Genomic DNA, 18,978 nt, shown 5'->3' on the forward strand with positions numbered 1-18,978 from the left:
TACCTCCCATGGGTTTGCGACAGTGAAAACAACCATAACGAATTTCTGATGGACTACCTACGCGCCTCGCAGGAAAGAAGCGGGATGATGCGTCCTAAGATCTCCACCGCGCGCTGAGCCGTGCGAAATCACCGGAAAAGCGCGCTCCCGGTGCCTGCCGCGCCACGAGGCATGGCTGTTCTACCAACAACGCCCAGGCACGCCCTGCTTACACCCACCACATCCAACCACCCCTCTTCTGTAGGATACCCATGGCGAAACCAGCCGGTATGTTGTTTTTGCTACGTGGTGGGATGATAAGATAGCTCATCCGCTCGCCAGGCCAGAATGACCCTGAACTGTCCCCTTCGTCAATTGGAATCCCGCAAGAGCTGATCGACAAGGTCGTCGACCACGTCGCGGCTCCATTGAGGGACTCAGACGGACACTTGATTCTCCGCAAAGATGCGCAGACTGCTAAAGATCTCTTTGCGCTTACTTTGGTCCCGAGGCTGGAGGCCAGTAGTTCGCGAGTCCTATTTGGTCAGCTCACCATCGGAGACGGAGATCGCACCGTATCGGCTTTCGCGTCGGCTGTGAAGGGCTCGCCAAGAATCTCAGGGGCCATCACATCGCTAACGATCGACCTAGACGACTGCGATGTCTATCGATCTGCGCCGATCGAGGATCTGGAAACGATACTTTCGCACCTGCGCAACATCGTCAAGTTGCGTATCCACGATAATAGAGGAAACACCAGACCGTCGCTGCGCAGACAGAATTACCAGACGGAACAGAGTCCTGTTGCACTTCGAGAACTCCAAGAACTTACATTGTCTTCTCTCGACATTGATGCCGTTCTCCAATGCCTCGCGCTCTTCACCTCAGTCACCGAATTGAACCTGGAGAACATATTCTGCTCCAGCGTTCCGATCTTCGGGTTGTCGAACGACTCTTCCCGTCCTCGCCTGAGGGTGAAGACCCTTCGCATTACTGGTTGCCATCCTGCCCTTGCGGGACTCCTTTCTCAAGTTATCGACACCCAGTACCCAGTTGATAGCATTGGTCTCTACAACGTGTCCTTCGCTCTGGAGTACAAGGCGCTGCGGCATCTTCTCCGCACTGTTGGTAGAGAGACTGCCGACGTCAGGTTGGAGCTCACAAACCGATGGGCGAAGAATCGTACGTGAACTTACCTGTATGCAGTCCATCACTGAGCCAAAATTACTATCCCAGCGCACAGCGTGCATCCAAAAGTACTCTTCTCAGCCCTAGCCGATTTTTGGCAGCTGCGAACTCTCCATATCTTCGAAGATTCTGACGTGGTACGTGGTGATGATAATGCATGCCGAAGTTGCTAGACTAATATAACATCCTCAGGAGGAGCCGGGATTACTACTTTTTTTCTACATGACACCTCATCTTCCGTCCGATCTCCATCGCTTCCGCCTCGTTCTGCGCTTTTACCCGTCGGTCGTTGAACATATCAAGTCTGACGCATTTGTACGCGCCATAGAGGAGTTCCTCGCCAGATATCCGCGCTTGTCCAGCTTCGAAATCTCCGTCGATCTTCGAGAGTACGTTAATCCGATCGACCCTGCTACAGAGGCACGGGAGGCAACCGAAGTGCTGAAGGCTCAGCTGTCCTACGTCTACCGAGACAGAGTATCCTTCGTCACGGCGTGCTCCCCCTACTACGTCGACCTCACCCACCACAAGATCTCATTGGGCACGCTCTAGCTTTCATCAAGTCCTCGTCTTGACTCTCGAGTTCTCTCGACTGCGGTTGTCTAATCTACGTTTCTAGATACCTCCTTGCTTCATGAAAAAAGCTTGTCAAATGTATTTTTATTCCCAACTTGCTCTACTCGAAGCTATGTATTCTCTTCCGCCCCCTTGTTTTGCCTGAGACTGGGATATAAACCCCAATGAACTAGATGGCCGCAGATTGCAGATGTTCCGCCGACTGAGAGTAGAGGTAATGCTGGTCGGATTGACTTGTTTTGTGTGTGTCCGTGTTTTGCATATGCTACATCTTACTTCGGTTCGCAAAATGGATATAAGTAGGCACCACCGGATGAGGTCTCAGAACGGCGCATGTTATCTGAGTCGTGCGAAAGGATTTGCGGAGGATAGCGCCCACGTCCAAAATGCCCAGAAATGCGCGTTAGCTCTTTGCGGCTGTCGCACATTCGCTTCAGCACTATATGAACCTCTTGATATTTCCGTCAACTTCACCATGTTTGAACTGTATCGTTCCTCAAGTACTCCTGATCCGACCTCTCCTTACGTCGTCTATCCCTCAAGCATGTTCTCGTTGGACCTAGGGTATGCGCTATGGTATCCTGAACCCCATGACTCGACAGGCAAGCCCGAGATTGGCGATGTAGGATACGTTCGCCATGGCGCGTTTATTCGCTTATTCAACATCAACACTTCCGAGCCCGACCACCGGGTCGGTTTCTGGAAACCACCGTTCGATATCACAGATCCCCCCACTCCTGACGTCTTTATCCTCGACAAACGGCATAGACCTATCCACCACGGCCACTATCCTAGTCATGGAGTGAAGAAGAAGGAGCTGCATGGGTCTCTTTCGTGAGCATAGCTGGTTTGCGACGAATGCGGCGCACGCTGACGTCGTGTAGTCTTGGTTTCTCCGAGACTGCAGCCGCTGTAAGCGTAGGCTACACATGCAAAGAGACCCAAGGTGCACTGCTAGTGCTACAGAGCGAGGCTTACTCCGAGGCTGTGTTCGAGAGTCGGCGGTTGAAGATCTACATGGCACGTCAGCACGAACACTGGTGCGCTTACGTTCGAGATGTCCTGGGGCACGAGGTAAACACGGAAGACATCGTGCTTGTAGGTGGATGGGTCAAGACATCTGCCGACTGGGCCGCGATGGCGTTCAGCAATCTAACCACAAAGCGCCATGCCGCGCTTCAGGGCAAAGCCGGGCCATTCGCTGGCTTCAGGATCTTGGGGTCGCGCACCAGGGTCCAGTCGGGCCCCAAGATCCATCGCCAAGGGTTAAGGTATCCGAGATCCACAAATGAACCTCCAGCCGAGCTCGAACGAAACCAGTCCATCTTCGTGAGGCGATACAAGATCAAGCGCAGATTTATGGTGCTGAAGACGATCGTTGCTGGTGCGGGCTACCACCAGCTTTCGGAAGATCGTAGTGAGGGTGACGCGAGGGATGGACTCATGGCTGAGGACAATGCGCTCGATGTAGACCTTGAAGGAGACGGTTTGCAGTGGTTGGAAGAAAAGGTAAGCTGTGTTCTGCGGGCAACCAACGAAGACTTATTGATAATAAGCTCATAGGTTATCGATCCTTTGGACGTCCTACTTGACTATATTCTTGAGGTAAGACGACATGACTTTGTCTTCTGAAGTCTAAGTGCGTAACATTGCACAGGTATCAGATGCCGATGTTGCCATCGCCTACGATCAGGACGTCAACAGCATAGTAGGGGTACGTGCTTGTCTTAACAGGCTGTATTATCACTGACCGTTTCCATGGCAGAATAATAGTTGCCCTGTAGACTTTGCGACGTACATCCGCAAGATTCAGCCACCTGTCGAAGTTAAGGATCAATGTGAGTGTCCGTCTAACAAACCTGGTCAGTCGCGTTAATGTATTGGGTAGGTGGGACAATTTCAATATCCGACCTACTATTCAGAGAGCAGTTTGAGAAGCTGGAGCACCGCCTTATCACCGCTTCTGACCTTCGTAAATGGCCCAAGATCACCCTTGACGGTGCCGGCATATCTGCAATGGCCCCTGTCCAGTTTACAGACGACCCCGAGCTGTCCCTCATGTTGCCAACGAAATGGCGATACCTCCGCTTTGATACTCCACCTACGATGGACAGCGCGCAATCTGCCGTCTTTGTCTCTTCTCCAGATGGGCAGCTGTTGGCGGCTGCCTCAGATGGGCGGGAGATAATCATTTGGAGACTGTCAGATGGGCTATCAGTCCAGCGACTAGGGTATGAAGGCCATGTAGGATCCATCACTGCAATTGCTTTCTCGCCAAATGGCAGCAATCTCGTCTCTGGATCTACCGATGCGACCGCAATCGTCTGGAGCATTGCGAGTGGGAAGAAAATCTTCCACTTCGTAGGACACCATCAAGCGGTGGAACACGTTGCATATGCGACCGACGGCACGCGCATTGTGACTGCTTCTTGGGACAGCTCGGTGAAGTTCTGGGATGCCAGAAGCGGAGCGCCGCTATGTCACTTCCCTTTTCGACAACCGATACACGAGCTCCTCTCCTCTCCAGATGGTTCCCGACTCGCTGTGCGACTGGACATGTCCGTGGCGTTGTTCGGCACAGCTTCCGGCGAGCCAATAGTGCGGCTCGCGGTCTTCGAATCCCCCAACCGCGCCAAGGCACATGGCGTCGCGTTCTCACCAAGTGGCGATCGTCTAGTCGTCTTGGCTGTCGACGATGTTGGGAGCGGTGGGCGCATATACAACACTCGCGACTGTACGGTAGCTACGAAACTCGAACGATTTGGCGAGCTGTTATCTGCTGCCTTTTCACCCGACGGTGGTGAGCTTGTAACCGTTTCGCACCACAGCGCGGCCATAATTTGGGACGCACGAGATGGTAAAATGCTAATCGAATATCCTATCGGATCTCCCGGAACTGCAGCAGCATTTTCGTCGGACGGCTGCTTCATAGCCGCCGCGGGCGGTGTCGAGGAAGAAGGGAACATTAGAGCATGGGACCGGGAGTCTGGACAGGTTATGGCCGACTTTGGGTCTCCCGTAGCGGATATCCATTATGTTCGGTTCCTTCCTGATAGTCAGCGGCTGCTCACTGTTTCCAAACAGCGAACAGCTTGCTTGTGGAGCGTCGGCGACACTTTGCGCATACACTAGCACGCGGTAGACTACCGTCAGGCTGTCGTCATCTCGCAGTTGTTGACCACAACCTCGAGAATCAGTTGTATAACCATGTAGATTCGCGAAGGCTGCTGTATATGCGTGCACAATACATTGGTTCGGCAGCTGAACGCGGGCATCTTTGTGCCACAAAACGGCGAGCTCTTGGCGGCCCCATCGTTATTTTGCATTACCGTCTGGCGACTGATAGACGGCCGTACCGTGCAACATTTCATGTGGAGACGAGCGTCGTAGCAGAAACGTCATATTTATCTCATTCTCCGCCGACGCCAAGTACCTTGTCTCTAGCACCACAGACAATATCGCAACTGTTTGGGACGTCCATTATAGGCGGCCAACTGTTCATCTGGAAGGCCACACGGATATCATCAGTGCTGGGGCATTTTTTGCAAACGACCTGCGCTTACTCACCGCGTCTCTCAATGGCAACTTGAAGGTCTGGGATGCCAGGAGCGGAGTGCTAATCTGCAACTTCTGCAACCTTACCCCCATGGGCTCATCTTCAAGTAAGATTCTCGATGACTACGACGATGCTCGCACGTTCCACCTCCGGTGGCGTTCATTTCGCCAATATCGAACCGTCAACGGTGACACTGTACGATGCAGGCCCACCTATCATAGAACTTTGTCACTTACCTCTCCCCTGGGCGGTCTGGTTCTTTCCTTACAGCGGCCTGTTTTTCTTCGACAGTTGCTTCTTCTGTCTTGAGCATGAAGACGACAACGTAGAGCTGATCGACATGGGACCTCAACCAGCGGTTATTCCAAATGTGACCTATGAGGGACGACATGCGCGATATGACTACGTCTCGGTCGATAGCTCACTCGCTGATTGGAACCGTCGGAGGCTACGCAGGATAGAGCTCGCTGTGCGTCGAAAGTACGCGGGCGTGTTTGAGACGCAGACCTCTGCGCGCTCACCGAACGGTACCTTCCGAGCCGATATCGTCGTTGGGGAAGACGAACAGTCGACAATAGTATCGACATCCGATAGGCGTCGTATCGCAACATTTTACCCTCCTCAACCACGGCTGCGCCCGGAAGAGGCCAAGGCCATCTCGTTCCTCTCGGATAATCACACAATAGTCACCGCAGGAGCTAGAGTGGGGCGATATATGTGTGGAACGGGGATACGTTGCGAATGAGGTAGTGAATGACTCGTGAGGCGGATGGTTTGGCGACGGAGGCAGGTGTCCACTTTCGCGAATGCCACCGTCATAGCTACAGAGATGGCAAGAAGTATATGTTGGGTAATAACACTGGACGGGATAACACCGTTGATACGCGCGGGCTGATCAAATGCGAGACGTGTTCAAGGTCCGTTAGGTGTTGAGTTTGCTAGGGCGATCACGCGTGCACATGTCGGCAGAACTTGCCAGCGTACCGACATGAAGACAGATATGCACCTCTCCGATATGGGTTTCTGGGCGAGTTATCCACTGATTTATTTTCAGTGCATGAGCAAGGGTCTGCAACGTGCTTTAGCTTACAAAATAACCCCTTGGCGCGCTGGTTTGTGCCCTTGACGCCTGCCTCTTACCTGCCTTCCAAAATACGGCCCTTTGATAACTTTCTGCTCCGAGATCCACGACCCCGAGCCCCCAAGGCCGGGAGCTTCCATAGTTTCGACGTATCTGGTTGCAAGAAACGCTGTTATGCGAGTAGTTATTGTAGGGCTTCCATGAAATTGAGTAAAATCAAGATAAAATGGATAAAATTAGTCAAGATGGCTGCATAAAGTATGTCATTTAAGAGACTGCTAAGGTCAGAGTAACTGGATTAATAAAAGTACCCTGACACAAGAATTCAGCCATACTTATCATTGTCCTGAACAAGAGCTGTTGAAGTTCGCCTGCAGGAGCCCGCTATACTGACACATTATTTCCAATCAAATAGCTGAAAATAAGTGTGACATAGCCACAGGGATTCATGTAAACCCTCGCCTGTGTTTGCAAACGCACCTGTTTCGGGCCTGGACGTTGAGGGTGAGCGCATGCTTCACGTGACTGTGCGAATAATAAAACAGGTGACGCGCGCGAAGCGCGTCCATGTCCGCTTCTCTTCTGCTGTCGGCGACCAAGTTCCCGTATTGCGTCTTTCGAGAGCTGCGAGACGGCCCTCGCTAACTTCAACCATGTTCATGATCTATCGTCCCTCGCGTTCACCAGACACACCCACCCCTGACAAATCTACCCCGCTGGTCTCGCCTTGCTCGGCCAAGGACACGCCCTCTGGCGTTCGAAACCATAGGCGAGCCGCAGATTGGAGATGCCAGAGGGGACGCTTGTCAGGCTCTTCAACATCAATAACGCGACGCCAGAGCATCAAGTTTTGTTCTGGGACACGCAGTTTGAGATCGTACCGCCGTTACCACCGAACGTGTTTTGCGTCGATTAACGCCTCAACTCTATAAGAGCCGGCCCGTTCTGCGGCCATGGCGTCCAGGAGAGAGAGACCCGGGGATCTATCTCTGTGTGAGTGCAGAACTCTCGGAATCTTGACGTCGTTTTGATGATTCAGATAGTGCTGCATTCGCGGATACGGCCGCAGGCTTCAGCGCAGGTTATACGTGCAAGGACGTGCACAGCACGCTCCTCGTCCTCCAGAGCCACGTTACGTCCGAGACCGTCTTCGAAAGCGAACAGCTCAAGCGGCATATGGTCCGCCAGCGCGAGCACTGACGTTCGTATGTGAAGAACGTTATCAAGCTTGACGTCAGGCCCGAAGATGCTATTCTCGTCAGCGGATGGAGTCGTTCGCCGATTGGGCTGCTACAGTGTTCAGCAACACGAGCAAAGAGCACCGTGCGTAGGTGCAGGACAAGGAGGGAAACTTGTAAGACTTGAGCTCTCTCGGTCGCGGACAAGGGCGCCGTCGGGTCCAAGGGCCCATCGACGAGGTAACAAGGCAAGAAGTACCCGCGGCCTGAAGGGATCCTCTGACTGAGCTTGAGAGGAATCAGTGCACGTTCGTCAAGCGTTACAGGCTGGAGAAGAAACTCAAGATTCTGTACAAGATCGTCGCCAGTGCTGGGTATTACCGGCTTTCCAGAGGGCGGCGACGAAGGTGATATCGGCGGAGGCACCAAGGCTAGCGACGGCGAATTTAGTGAAGATGAACATCACGACGCTATTTCATCATCATTCGAGGTGAGCTGCATTTGAGGGCGTAAGAAAGTAAGATACTGACTGGACCAGTAGGGTGTGCACCCGTTGGACATCCTGCTCGAATACATTCCCTCCCGAGGTACGCCATACTCGATCCTGTGAACAGGCCGCCAATCATACACCTCATAGGTGTGCGGCGCTAGCTGTACCATTGCGCGCGACGAGGACATCGAAAGCATCGTAGGGGTGCGTTGCTACCACAAGCACTCTGATCCTAGATCTGATGCGCCATACAGCACAATGAATGGCCCATAGACTTTGCGACGTGCCCCGCAAGGTCCAGCCGCCGATACTAGTCCAGGTTGAATGTCAGTCATTTCCTGGTATCTGATTGTGGTATACGTGGAATAGTTCTAACGTGTTCCGCAGATGGTTCGGTCTTGAGCCTAGACCTCATCGCTCAAGAGCGAGCCACACTTGAACGTCGTCTTGTCACATCACTAGGTCTGCTGAAGTGGCCACAGCTTAGTCACGAAGACTGCGGCGTCTTTGAGACGGCTGGCGCCAAATTCCCTTGGGAGCCACCCCGCCGTCGGGTCGTGAGCGAGAAATAGACGTACCTGAAGTTTGAAGACGCGGCCCGACCGATGCATCGCGCTTCGGTCCTCTCGCTCAATGGAGGCCTCTTAACAACATCGTGGCGGTCCGGCTCCGTCACTATCAGGAGGACGATGGATGGTCTCCCCGTTCAGCGTCTCGGGATCCCCAGCCCTCCGCTCTCGACAGGCACGTTAAATGTTCACGGGTATCCTCCGAACGCCACCACCGCTGTCGGATTCTCCACCGATGATCTATACCTGGTTTCTGGATCTGCAGACGCAGCTGTAGTCGTCTGGGATGTCCAGTCCGGCGAACGTGTTTTTGCCATTGGTGGTCAAGGCGCTCAGGTGGGTGACGTGAAGTCCACTCTGGACGGCTCGCGCATCGTCAGCGCTTCTGACCACGGCTCAGCCAAGGGTTGGGACGCTAGGTTGGGGTGGCCAATCTGCACGTATGCTCTCGGAGCATGTAAGCGGCATCGTCTTTTCCGCGGACGGTTCGCGATTCGCTGCGAAGATGCGGCACAGTTGTACAACTTGCCGCCTTTGAGACCGCCACTGGCGCGATATTGGACGCCAAATTCTTCCCGGACGGCGAGCGAACTATGGTTTTGGACAACTACCGCGCTGCGCTTGTATACCGCGCGGGTACCCGGGAGGAGCTCATCGAGCCGCATGGACACGGAGACCGAATTAAGCCCCGTGCCTTTGCGCCAGACGGGATCGAGGTCGCCACCAGCTCATATGACGGCATGCTCATCGACTACAAGTCGTTCACAGGAGACATGGCAAAAAGACCATCGCCTCGCGCGGAACCGCGATATCATACTCACCAAATGGGGCGTTACTCGCTGCTGCCGGTCGTGATGGTGAGGTAGTGGTCTGGGATGCTTGGACGGGGCAGTTCGCTATCGAGTTCAAAACGTCGGTCCGCCACCTTTCTGGACAGTCGAATATTGCTCTCGTATGCTAGAGAGGAGCCGTTGTCACTGTGGAACGTTAGTGATGTTTTACATGCGCGTTCAGGGGGCTAGGAGCATTAGTACTTGTTGCTTGCCTCAACCATCTGCGTCAACTCACTGTCTGTTTCTCTGCCACTGTACGTTGAACCTTGGGGTGCTTCGTCAAACTGTCCTTCTGAGAGTAACCGCTCCTGGTATTCGCGATATTCGTGGGAATAACGGAAACTGAAAGCCATTGTTCTCCGGAGCGCCCATTATTGGGCGCTCCGCTAACTACCCACCGACGGAGATAGACCCGTTTCGCCGGGCGAAGGACACGCACATTCGAGAGCTGATGCCAACTGCTTCAGCAGAAAGCTCAACGTTGGCAGATGCACGATACACATTATCGCTCCCTGAATTTCTGCGTCCAAAGTGCATGTGTGAAACTGTCGTGAGAACATCAATCTACTGACGCTCGTCACGTTGCCGACTTCGCATTGTTGTCTCCTGACAATATTTGCTTTGTTATCTCTCATGTTCACAATTTATCGGACTTCAAACCCACAAGCTCCATATGTCATCTACCCCTCGAGCCTGTCCATGTACGGATATGGGTATCCTCTTTGGCATCCTGAGCCGCACCGAACGGGAGAACCCCAGATCGGAGACGTAGGCTATATACACGAGGGGGCATTTGTTAGACTTTTCAATATCAACACCTCTGCTAAGGAACACGAAGTGAAATCCTGGTCTAACCCCTTCGACATCACCAACGACCTCCCGCCAGATGTGTTTTGCGTAGATCAGCGGCATGCCCTCATAGGCCCTGGACGTTTCCCGAGTCGAGGCGTAGAGCAGAAGCAGATACGTGGGGCAGTTACAGGGTGGGTATGATACTATTGGTGGCGCAGATATATCTGAGCTCTTGCAGAGGTCCTTCTACCGATGCAGGAGCGGCCTTAAGTGCAGGCTATACGTGCAAGGAAGTACAAGGAGCGCTGCTGCACCTAAAGAGCGAGGCCTATACCGAGAGGCTGTACCAAAATCGGAGGATAGAGGCGTACATGATCCACGAACATGAACGCTGGTGCTCATACGTGAAGGATGGGGTCGGTCACCGCGTAGAACCGGAAGATATAGTCCTTATCAGTGGATGGGTGAAAACACCAGCAGATTGGGCAACAGCCGCATTCAGCAACACAAGTAAGACATACGAAATGTCACTAGCAGGTCAGATAGGGCAGATCGTAGGCGCGAAACTGTCCGGGTCGCGCACTAGGACACAATCCGGTCCTAAAGCCCACCGACGAGGAACGAAGTACTCGAAGGGCGCGGGCCGAAATTCTACGAAGGACCAGTCTGTATTTGTTAAACGTTACAAGATCAAGAAGATGCTCGGAATATTGCGGGTCCTTATTGCTGGCGCTGGCGGAGGCAGTCTGCCGCCTGGCGACAGAGATCCTGGGACGGTAGCGGGAGTCGTTGCTGAGGAAGAGTGGTCAGGCGATGAGGATCTTGGCCCTGATGATCTTGGGTCCGAGCACGCACTTTTTTCCGAAGGACAGGTTCATTTTTCTCCTGTTGTCAAACGTCGACGATCGCTAAAATGGTAATAGGGGAAAGTCATAGACCCCCTAGACGTCCTTCTCGACTACATTCTAGAGGTAAAGACATTAAGCCTCCACGGGCCTCTGCATCCTCTTACATCTGACATACAGGTATCTGAGGCCAACTGTGCCATTGCGCGCGACGAAGACATAGAAGACATATTGGGTGTACGTCTGTCGCCATTATTCTCGAACTATGACTGAAAAATAACGCAGGGCGATCGCCCTCCGGTAGACTTCTCTACATACCTTCGTAAAAGTCAGCCGCCTGTGCTGGTTGAGGACTCTTGTGAGTAAGCTGCATAGCAGGCTTTTTGATTCATGCACTGACCCTTTATGCCTGTAGACGGATCAATCTCCATACCTGACTTGATGTACCGCGAGTGGATCAGGTTGGAACATCGGGTGATCAAATCATTAGACCTGCGAAAGTGGCCGAAGATCAGCGAGGAGAGGTCCGGAGGCTTGACGCTTGCGCGCATTCAACTTCCGAGCGCCGAAAGGCGAGGCGACCGCGTGCTCGCGAAGTCCACATTCTTGAGATTCAAAAGTCCAACTGAAAGTGACGCGCGTACGACGACGAGCTGCCTTGCGTTGTCTAGCGATGGGAAGCTTCTCGCCGCGTCTTGGCGGACGGTCGACATCATTATCTGGCGAACATCGGACGGCCTGACGCTTCAAAGTCTGGGAGGCCAGGGGCACGCTGATAGCGTTACCGCCGTTGCGTTCTCCCCGGATTCCAGACGCCTGGTCTCTGGATCCACCGACAAGACCGCGATCATCTGGAACATCGGATCTAGCGAGCCCATCATGCGCTTGCGAGGACACACCTACTCCCTCACCGACGTGGCCTTTTCTCCCGACGGTGTACATATCGTCACCGGCTCCGCTGACTACGTCGTGAAGTTCTGGAATGCCAAGACTGGGCTGCCGCTCTGCACGTTCTCGCTCGATTCGCCAATCCGCAAACTTGTCTTCTCACCAGATGGTTCGCGGTTGGCGGCCATGCTAGAGGACATGGTCGCCCTCTACGACGCAGGTACACCCATCGTGCAGCTTGGCGTCATTCGTCGACACGATGTCAAGGACGTACGTACCGTGGCATTCTCTCCTACCGGCGACCGAATACTTGTCTACGCCGGAGGTCGCGTTGGGCGCATATACCGAGTGGACAGCTGCGAGGAGGCTCTGCGACTGGAGGGGCAGAACCGGGAAATCGCTGCCGGAAGCTTTTCACCGGACGGCTATAGAGTGGCGTCTGTTTTAGTCGACAATCTTAAGGGCATGATGTCCCTGCAAGACGCTTCGAGAGGGGCCGTACACTTCGAGGGCAGGATTGGGTCGCGGGGAAACGCGGTGGCGTTTTCTCCAGATGGTACGTTTGTTGCCGCTGCTGGAGATATCAACGTCATCGTCTGGAACGCGAGGTCGGGGGAGCTGATCGCAAACATGACGGATTTGGCACCGCGGATCTCTAACATTTTGTTCCTTCCGGATAGTCGAAGGGTTCTCTTTGCGAGAGAAGGAGGTCCCATAGACATTTGGAACGTCGCGGACACTCTACGAATACATTAGCATGTCAAATTGAACAAGATCGAACTTGGATTTGCACATGTGTACTTATTCCATACTTTGGTTCTGAAGGTTATGAGATGCATCTCTAGAATCTAGACGAGAAACTACAGCAGACTAAATTTGATACGAGAGCTGATGAAAGGTCATTAAGCAGCCTGAGGCATATAAATTTTGTGGAACGATGATTCTTGTAGGCAAGAACGGTATTTTTCAGACCCATCCCCATGGGTAAGCGAGCGAGTCAGTTTAGTCGTTGCTAACACATCTACATCCGCAAGCATTTTGCCAAGAACTCGCGTCCGCCGTCCACTGAGGCAAACTCTCTCGGTGCTCTCGCGGTTGAATGTCATTTAAGGGAAGCACTCCAGAGTTGTTCAGTCAATGAGATGCAGTGCACAAATGCCATATATAGTCCTGTCAGATAGTAGGCGAACACTGCAGAAGGTAATAAAGAATGGCTTGTTAAATCAGAGACCGCGTGAAGAAATATTTCCAAGCACTCTTCATCCGTCCGAAACCTCAACTGTCAGCGGTAGATTAGGCTTTTTGCCGTTAGGACCCGCGGTCGGATAGGCCACTCCTGAACGGTTCCAGAAAATGCTCGCAGATTCGCCCTTCGCGAGCGAAAAACGGAAGGAAGAAAGAAGAATTGCCAATACGACCTCTATAAATAACACGCACGTTAGAATTCGTAGCGAGAGAACCAGAGGCAGGTACGCACTCATTTCAAGCCGAGAGAACTTAAACCCGCTGCGAGAAGATGTGAGACGCCGAATGCTGGGCGAACTTGAGACACCAGACCTACATGCATGATCGTCCGCCACCGAGGAACTGTTGGATTTTGGGCTCGTGCGCTCGCACGCACATGTCTCGGGATGACTCAGATTCCTATTGGACAGTATTTTATTGGATAGCGCGTTCATTATTTCGTTCCTGACTCACCAGTTGCTAAGGCACCTGCCGCTTTCCTTATTTACTCGCTTTTCCCTGTCGTGCACGCTCAGAGACTTCCCTTCTTCTGAGCGTGCGTATATCCTCTCATTACGGACACTGTAGGGTACTGACTGTATTGCAGTACGGACTGAGCATCCGTTCTGCTAGGTAAATACATCACAGAGAGACTTCCCTTCTTCTGAGCTACGGACTGAGCATCCGTTCTGCTAGCCTCAAGCGCGCCCGACAGTCGAAGCCGGGCCCTGCGTGTGAGAAACTCACTGCGAAGAGTTTCTAGAGGAACGCCATCCTGCAGCGCGTTGAGCTAACCTGCTTATGCATGATACCAGAGAGCTGTGCTTACAAATTTGAGTAGACACCGGGCACTTTCGCCTCCATAACTGCCTGCGGAATCGAGTTCTCGAACCAGCGCTCAGGCTTCCACTGTCAGCGGTTTCACCCCAGATCGCTTTGTTGCGGTTGCACGAGTAGATCGCAGTAGCGACCGTCGTGCCTTTCGGGATGGGGATCGACGTGACGGACGAGCCGTTGTTGCCAGTCAGAGGCGGCAGAGTGACGTCATGCATGGCTCTGTATCAAGGTTAGCTACATATTAGATAAACAAGCGAGAGACAGAACGTACTGGAGAGTGACAATGGGCACGGGCGGGTAGAGACGCAAAGTCTCTTGACAGACGGCGTCCACGTACGGCAGTCCCTCAAGGTCGTCGTAGCCAATATTGTGACCTCCGTTAGCCGCGCGTGCTTCCAAAATCTCAGCTCTCAGTCGTCTTGAACATCGGAATGCAAGCACAGCAGATGCAGAATTCTGGCCAGGGCATTTGAGGTGGTGTCGGTACCTGCGGTTGTGAGCGTCCTACGTGGCGTCAACTAATCGAGTGATACAACACGGGTCGCAGAGAAACCCACGACATCTGAGCAATTAGCTCTTCTTCCGGCATCTTGTCTTCCTCCGAGGCCATCAAGTTCGCCCGTACTATAGATCTGATCAACGTCTAGCACAACTCCGACTGTACGGGCACTTACGCAGCACATTCATGAGATCTTTGCCCTCCTCCATCATGAATTTGAGCTCGCTGTCATGGTTGCGGAGCGCATTCTTCTTCTGAGCGAAAATCATCCGCGTGGTTTCGTCCATGGTGTTGATTATCCGCTTCTTCTCTTGCAGCGCCGGACTGGGAATGAGCCAGAAGGACTTCCGGACAACTTGCTCGAGCGCCGGGTAGCGTTCTTGTAAGCTAACGAGCGGGCTCCAAAAAGAGCTGAACAGACAAAAGCTAACCAGTCGCGAGACCGTCGGCCTGGGACGGTGAGTGTAAGATGACACACACAAAAAATAGCTGCGAGAACTCACATGAGGGCTCTCAGCGCATCTTCATACGCGCTCGGGACGTCTTCGATAAGCGGGTCGAATAAAAAGCCGAGATCAACGAGTTCAAGCGCCGTGCGGCCCATCCAGCCAAGAACGTCCACCTCGTCCGAAGAAGAGACCTCGAGTTGATTCGCAATACCTTTGCGAAGCTACAATGAAGATATTGAAGACGAGTAACTGTCCAGACAGAGTTTCACATACCCTATGAACTGTCTCGTAAGATATTGGTGTCATCTGCCGCATATTCGCAATGGAGAATACAGGGTTTGAGTGCTTAATAACCCTGGGCGAAAGGCTAATTTACGGCCGCTGTGACTCATTCCCGGTTCGCTCCGTTGTAAATACATGAAGGGGGGTCTTTCCTCGTTGCATGTAATTAACTCCTGTATCGTGCACTAGCATACACTGCATACTTTCCATCCTACGTGTTCCATACGGCTCGGTTGCCGTCATATATTGAATGAGGAAGGCATCCAAGCTACACCAATGATGTGCCACTACCGTATCCGCATTACATCATGGATGCTACATAGTTGAAGAGGTCCTGTTTCGAAACGCATCAGAAGAGTTCGACCGTCAGAAAGAAAATGAGTCTCCTCGAGATCCCCGTCGCCTTCGCCCCGCACAATCTTTGCGAGAAGAGCCCAAGACTTCGCGTCGCACACTTCGACATCTCCACAGGAGGCACCTAAGGCAACATAATCCCCTTTCGGACAGTATGCCACGCAAGATATCTCGTTCGACGAATTGTAGACATGACGCAGCTGGCCTGTCCGTGAGTCATACACCGCTAAAGCGGTTCTGCCCGCGCCACAAACCGCCGATACCTCGGTCCCGTCTGCGGAGAATGTAACGGGGTGCGAGAGTTTTTCCGAGTGGTCGATAGTGAGAAGCTCTTCGCCAGTGACCGCGCTCCAAATGTTCACCTGTTCGTTCACCGATCCGGTGACAATGAGATCTCCTTGGTGAGACATCGACCAGCGGAGGTAATAGCCCCTGCTATTATGCTGCAATGTAGCAATGTGCGTATAGGTGCGGATATCAAAGATGCGACAGGAGTGATCCTGTTCAACGTAGCAAAGCGAGCTGTCCGGAGAGAATGCGACATTGTATATGTGTTCATCAGCACCTGTGTCGAAGGAGTGTAGGCAAACTCCAGTTGAGGCATTCCAGATCTTTACCGCGGCGGATCCCTCACCGCGAGCGCCAGTTGCAATGAGCGTGCCATGAGGAGTGTAAGCGACTTGGTTCACCTGCCTACCGCGTTCGAGATCTTTAAGGCGTAGAAGTACACGGCCGCTCCGGATGTCCCAGACAATCGCGCTCTTGTCATCAGATCCAGAGACGAGGGTGCAGTTATGAGGAGAGAATGATAGAGAGGAAGCATTGTTCGTGTGGCCATCGTGGCGCAGGCGTTGGACTAGGAGACCGTCAGAGAGCCGCCATATGAGGATTTCCTTACTCTTGAACGATGCCGCCAGAAGCTTGGTATCCTTTGACATGGCAAAGGATTCGCATATTTCCGATGGAGATCGAGAGTCAGAAAAGCTGAGCAGCTTCAGTTTGAGGGATCGTGCCGGCCCTTCTGCGGGGCCGAGGAAGGCGCATCCGTCCTCCAGGCGGCCCGCGTCGTCAAAAGTGATGTCTAACCATATAGATGAGTCGGAAGCGATGATGGCGCGCCGCGCGAAAGCACGTTCTCGTTCGTGAGAGATCACATCCTCCAAGCACAGCGAGCCAACTGCGAAAGAAATCACTACGATTAAATGCCGTCCTTACAAGCAGATGAGAGACTTACGCTTGCCGTCGACCTCAACCGGGGGTTGCACTTGACGGAGGTAGCTTGCGAAGTCAACTAGCCGATTGCCACCCTAAGCAGGGGTCAACACCTGCACTCCCATAAAATATTCGCGGACATACGACGATACTATCAACTTGTTCGTCGCTCACGATGGCAACCTCCACGTTGGTAGTCTGCAATCACAGACCTCTCGCTTAGCATAATCTAACTGACGGAGGAGTAGACTTGCCTCCAGGATGTAATCAAGAAGGATGTTCAGCGGATCGGCAGCCTCGCCCTGCTAATCTCATCAGCTCGCGCAACTCGTAAAACACCTTGGTGAGGCACGTACCTCGCCCACAAGCTCCCAGATGTCTGAACCATCGAGCTCCTCCACCTCCTGCACCACAATTTCTTCCTGTCTCAAAGCTTCTCTCCCGTCTTCCGGACCCGGAAGCCGATGATGGCCCGCCCCGGCAACGATCTTCCGTGGCAGCATCGGCCGCTTTCTTAACATTAAACGCCTCAAGAAGACACATTGGTCTCTCTTTGTGTCTGCTGGGCGGACGCCGGACGCGTTCTCTGCATAGTGCTCGCCGTGCCGGTGCATTTTTGGACCAGTCACGGAGCTCGTGCGCTCGCCGCCCATTTGGATCCCTGCAACGCCGCCAGCACGGCCTTCGACTGAGACACTGGTACTTGTGCTCATGTTGCCGAATGCAACCGTTGCCCAATCGGCCTCGGTCTTGACCCACCCGCTAACCACGACGAGGTTCTCCTGCTCGACTCGATGACCGAGCACGTTTCTGACATACGCGTGCCAGCTGTCGTGGTGCCGCAGAATATATTTCTCCAGAATTCGGCTTTCGTATATCGATTCGGCGTACGCCTCGCTCTTGAGCTCGAGAACCGCGCCCTGCGCTGCCTTGCACATGTACTTGGCGCTGAGGCTCGCGGACACGCCTGTACCGGTCGTTCTGCAGGCTGTGAGTGAATATGCGTCTATCGAGATAGACAATCTACTCACGCGTCCGCTGAGGCATGCAATCCCTTGGTCTCGACTCCATGGCTGCAATAATGGTCGGGAGCAAGCGGACGACGTCTGGAGTCGATCTGGAATACGTTTGCGGGCAAGGGTTCTATATTCTCGAACGGCGTCGGCCAAAACGTCACCCTCTTTTCAGGCGCAGAGGTATCGAGGTTGAATAGCCTAACGAATGCGCCCTCGCGCATGTAGCCCACGTCCCCGATCTGTGGTTCACCCGTTGAATGCGGCTCGGGATACCAGAGGGCACGGCCCAGGTGGAGTGTCTCGAGACTAGATGAGTATATCTCGTCCGGGGCGGATGGGAGACGACGGGACCGGAACATTGCAGCTCATATGGAGTATGTAGCGCGATATCGTAGAGCAGGGATGACAATGCGAAGTGAGCGTGGTGCGCGCCCTGGAGTTATAAGCCCGTGACTTGCAACTTCGGCGTTCGCCAACCTCCAGCGGTAACCACCGGTGTTCGCCGGTGGCCATTGGTGTTTGCCGGCGGTCCTTGCCATATACGGGTGCGTCGCCGTGAGCGCTTGTGAACACCACCGTTCGTTGTCCACTGGAACCCATCGGAATACAGCAGCAACTGGTGAATATTGCTGTGTATCAGTGGCAAGTAGTGGGGTATGTTGGGATATACCAGTGTTCAGCATGTCATGCTGGCTGCCACTGGTATTTGGTTCGGTCGATTCACATGGCAGGTGGCAGACACCACCAAACACCAGTGACATCCACTGGCAGGCAGCAGCCACTATCCATCAGCATATGCTGTTTATTGTTAGTATATGTCATTGAATAATAATTTTTGGCATTTTTCACTGGTCTTTGGGTAGAAGTGTGTGACATTGGGCCATGGTGTGTGACTTGCTTTCCAGGTTGGGCTAACTCTCTTGAACAAATTGTTTTAAGACTAGTAACTGGCAGGTTTGGTCTCATGCTTTGTGCATAGATGGCTTATATTACACATATTCTCACTCAGAAAATATACATTTACCTGAGAATCACAACAACAAGGTTCATAGCTGTTGAAATATTAATGTGACTGCTGGCAGCCTGCCCCCACTGCCTGATAGCTCATTCCTGAACTTATAGAAAGTTTA

General features: G+C 53.1%; 12 protein-coding genes across 12 annotated transcripts; 8 read left to right on the plus strand and 4 right to left on the minus strand.

Moving 5' to 3' along the window:
* The first annotated feature begins 1,381 nt into the window (after window positions 1-1,381).
* PHACADRAFT_248939 (uncharacterized protein) lies at window positions 1,382-2,059 on the plus strand. The gene has a single exon (XM_007391372.1). The coding sequence runs from the start codon at window positions 1,390-1,392 to the stop codon at window positions 1,717-1,719; it is 330 nt and encodes a 109-aa protein (XP_007391434.1). The 5' UTR covers window positions 1,382-1,389; the 3' UTR covers window positions 1,720-2,059.
* A 57-nt stretch (window positions 2,060-2,116) lies between these two features.
* Window positions 2,117-2,600, plus strand: PHACADRAFT_248940 (uncharacterized protein). The gene has a single exon (XM_007391373.1). The coding sequence runs from the start codon at window positions 2,219-2,221 to the stop codon at window positions 2,579-2,581; it is 363 nt and encodes a 120-aa protein (XP_007391435.1). The 5' UTR covers window positions 2,117-2,218; the 3' UTR covers window positions 2,582-2,600.
* A 224-nt stretch (window positions 2,601-2,824) lies between these two features.
* PHACADRAFT_248941 (uncharacterized protein) lies at window positions 2,825-3,577 on the plus strand. The gene is made up of 3 exons (XM_007391374.1): window positions 2,825-3,252; window positions 3,408-3,457; window positions 3,509-3,577. Exons 1-2 carry the CDS (start codon window positions 2,881-2,883, stop codon window positions 3,450-3,452), a joined length of 417 nt encoding a protein of 138 aa, XP_007391436.1. The 5' UTR covers window positions 2,825-2,880; the 3' UTR covers window positions 3,453-3,457; window positions 3,509-3,577.
* Window positions 3,578-3,817: 240 nt separating this feature from the next.
* On the plus strand, window positions 3,818-4,940 carry PHACADRAFT_248942 (uncharacterized protein; the record flags this gene model as incomplete). Its single annotated transcript, XM_007391375.1, has 1 exon — window positions 3,818-4,940. A coding segment is annotated over exon 1 (698 nt), but the record flags the coding sequence as incomplete, so codon positions are not given.
* A 489-nt stretch (window positions 4,941-5,429) lies between these two features.
* On the plus strand, window positions 5,430-8,209 carry PHACADRAFT_191168 (uncharacterized protein; the record flags this gene model as incomplete). The annotated part of the gene is made up of 6 exons (XM_007391376.1): window positions 5,430-6,016; window positions 7,424-7,559; window positions 7,596-7,707; window positions 7,927-8,048; window positions 8,100-8,145; window positions 8,196-8,209. The coding sequence occupies 6 exons, from the start codon at window positions 5,430-5,432 to the stop codon at window positions 8,207-8,209; spliced, it is 1,017 nt and encodes a 338-aa protein (XP_007391438.1).
* A 528-nt stretch (window positions 8,210-8,737) lies between these two features.
* Window positions 8,738-9,639, plus strand: PHACADRAFT_157167 (uncharacterized protein; the record flags this gene model as incomplete). Its single annotated transcript, XM_007391377.1, has 4 exons — window positions 8,738-9,074; window positions 9,134-9,333; window positions 9,402-9,553; window positions 9,579-9,639. 4 exons carry the CDS (start codon window positions 8,738-8,740, stop codon window positions 9,637-9,639), a joined length of 750 nt encoding a protein of 249 aa, XP_007391439.1.
* A 419-nt stretch (window positions 9,640-10,058) lies between these two features.
* Window positions 10,059-11,225, plus strand: PHACADRAFT_248945 (uncharacterized protein). The gene has a single exon (XM_007391378.1). It carries the CDS (start codon window positions 10,440-10,442, stop codon window positions 11,160-11,162), a length of 723 nt encoding a protein of 240 aa, XP_007391440.1. The 5' UTR covers window positions 10,059-10,439; the 3' UTR covers window positions 11,163-11,225.
* Window positions 11,226-11,480: 255 nt separating this feature from the next.
* On the plus strand, window positions 11,481-12,860 carry PHACADRAFT_248946 (uncharacterized protein). Its single transcript, XM_007391379.1, has one exon. The coding sequence runs from the start codon at window positions 11,493-11,495 to the stop codon at window positions 12,729-12,731; it is 1,239 nt and encodes a 412-aa protein (XP_007391441.1). The 5' UTR covers window positions 11,481-11,492; the 3' UTR covers window positions 12,732-12,860.
* Window positions 12,861-13,111: 251 nt separating this feature from the next.
* PHACADRAFT_205085 (uncharacterized protein) lies at window positions 13,112-13,776 on the minus strand. The gene is made up of 3 exons (XM_007391380.1): window positions 13,537-13,776; window positions 13,453-13,481; window positions 13,112-13,395 (listed from the first exon to the last, which is right to left on the minus strand). The coding sequence occupies exons 1-3, from the start codon at window positions 13,596-13,598 to the stop codon at window positions 13,235-13,237; spliced, it is 252 nt and encodes an 83-aa protein (XP_007391442.1). The 5' UTR covers window positions 13,599-13,776; the 3' UTR covers window positions 13,112-13,234.
* Window positions 13,777-14,009: 233 nt separating this feature from the next.
* Window positions 14,010-15,299, minus strand: PHACADRAFT_180946 (uncharacterized protein; the record flags this gene model as incomplete). Its single annotated transcript, XM_007391381.1, has 7 exons — window positions 14,010-14,065; window positions 14,092-14,255; window positions 14,308-14,523; window positions 14,594-14,660; window positions 14,711-14,985; window positions 15,039-15,205; window positions 15,258-15,299. The coding sequence occupies 7 exons, from the start codon at window positions 15,297-15,299 to the stop codon at window positions 14,025-14,027; spliced, it is 972 nt and encodes a 323-aa protein (XP_007391443.1). The 3' UTR covers window positions 14,010-14,024.
* A 223-nt stretch (window positions 15,300-15,522) lies between these two features.
* Window positions 15,523-18,232, minus strand: PHACADRAFT_248949 (uncharacterized protein). Its single transcript, XM_007391382.1, has 6 exons — window positions 17,864-18,232; window positions 17,189-17,813; window positions 17,087-17,134; window positions 16,977-17,030; window positions 16,855-16,927; window positions 15,523-16,797 (listed from the first exon to the last, which is right to left on the minus strand). The coding sequence occupies exons 1-6, from the start codon at window positions 18,205-18,207 to the stop codon at window positions 15,554-15,556; spliced, it is 2,388 nt and encodes a 795-aa protein (XP_007391444.1). The 5' UTR covers window positions 18,208-18,232; the 3' UTR covers window positions 15,523-15,553.
* Window positions 18,233-18,409: 177 nt separating this feature from the next.
* On the minus strand, window positions 18,410-18,721 carry PHACADRAFT_248951 (uncharacterized protein; the record flags this gene model as incomplete). Its single annotated transcript, XM_007391383.1, has 1 exon — window positions 18,410-18,721. A coding segment is annotated over exon 1 (159 nt), but the record flags the coding sequence as incomplete, so codon positions are not given.
* Window positions 18,722-18,978: the final 257 nt, after the last annotated feature.

The sequence above is a fragment of the Phanerochaete carnosa genome (genome assembly GCF_000300595.1).
Source record: "Phanerochaete carnosa HHB-10118-sp unplaced genomic scaffold PHACAscaffold_2, whole genome shotgun sequence".
Classification (NCBI taxonomy): domain Eukaryota; kingdom Fungi; phylum Basidiomycota; class Agaricomycetes; order Polyporales; family Phanerochaetaceae; genus Phanerochaete; species Phanerochaete carnosa.

Excerpts from the sequence above, each read along its gene's own strand:
- PHACADRAFT_248940 (XM_007391373.1), top strand. The coding sequence starts at position 2,219 with ATGTTTGAACTGTATCGTTCCTCAAGTACTCCTGATCCGACCTCTCCT.
- PHACADRAFT_248949 (XM_007391382.1), bottom strand. The coding sequence starts at position 18,207 with ATGTTCCGGTCCCGTCGTCTCCCATCCGCCCCGGACGAGATATACTCA. Across the intron at positions 17,135-17,188 it reads TCTGGGAGCTTGTGGGCGAG|GGCGAGGCTGCCGATCCGCT; the intron begins GTACGTGCCTCA and ends TGAGATTAGCAG. Across the intron at positions 16,798-16,854 it reads GGTTGAGGTCGACGGCAAGC|TTGGCTCGCTGTGCTTGGAG; the intron begins GTAAGTCTCTCA and ends TTTCTTTCGCAG.
- PHACADRAFT_248945 (XM_007391378.1), top strand. The coding sequence starts at position 10,440 with ATGATACTATTGGTGGCGCAGATATATCTGAGCTCTTGCAGAGGTCCT.
- PHACADRAFT_205085 (XM_007391380.1), bottom strand. The coding sequence starts at position 13,598 with ATGTGCGTGCGAGCGCACGAGCCCAAAATCCAACAGTTCCTCGGTGGC. Across the intron at positions 13,482-13,536 it reads GGTGGCGGACGATCATGCAT|CGGGTTTAAGTTCTCTCGGC; the intron begins GTAGGTCTGGTG and ends ATCTTCTCGCAG. Across the intron at positions 13,396-13,452 it reads GTTCTCTCGGCTTGAAATGA|AGGTCGTATTGGCAATTCTT; the intron begins GTGCGTACCTGC and ends TGTTATTTATAG.
- PHACADRAFT_248939 (XM_007391372.1), top strand. The coding sequence starts at position 1,390 with ATGACACCTCATCTTCCGTCCGATCTCCATCGCTTCCGCCTCGTTCTG.
- PHACADRAFT_248946 (XM_007391379.1), top strand. The coding sequence starts at position 11,493 with ATGCCTGTAGACGGATCAATCTCCATACCTGACTTGATGTACCGCGAG.
- PHACADRAFT_248941 (XM_007391374.1), top strand. The coding sequence starts at position 2,881 with ATGGCGTTCAGCAATCTAACCACAAAGCGCCATGCCGCGCTTCAGGGC. Across the intron at positions 3,253-3,407 it reads TGCAGTGGTTGGAAGAAAAG|ATGCCGATGTTGCCATCGCC; the intron begins GTAAGCTGTGTT and ends CACAGGTATCAG.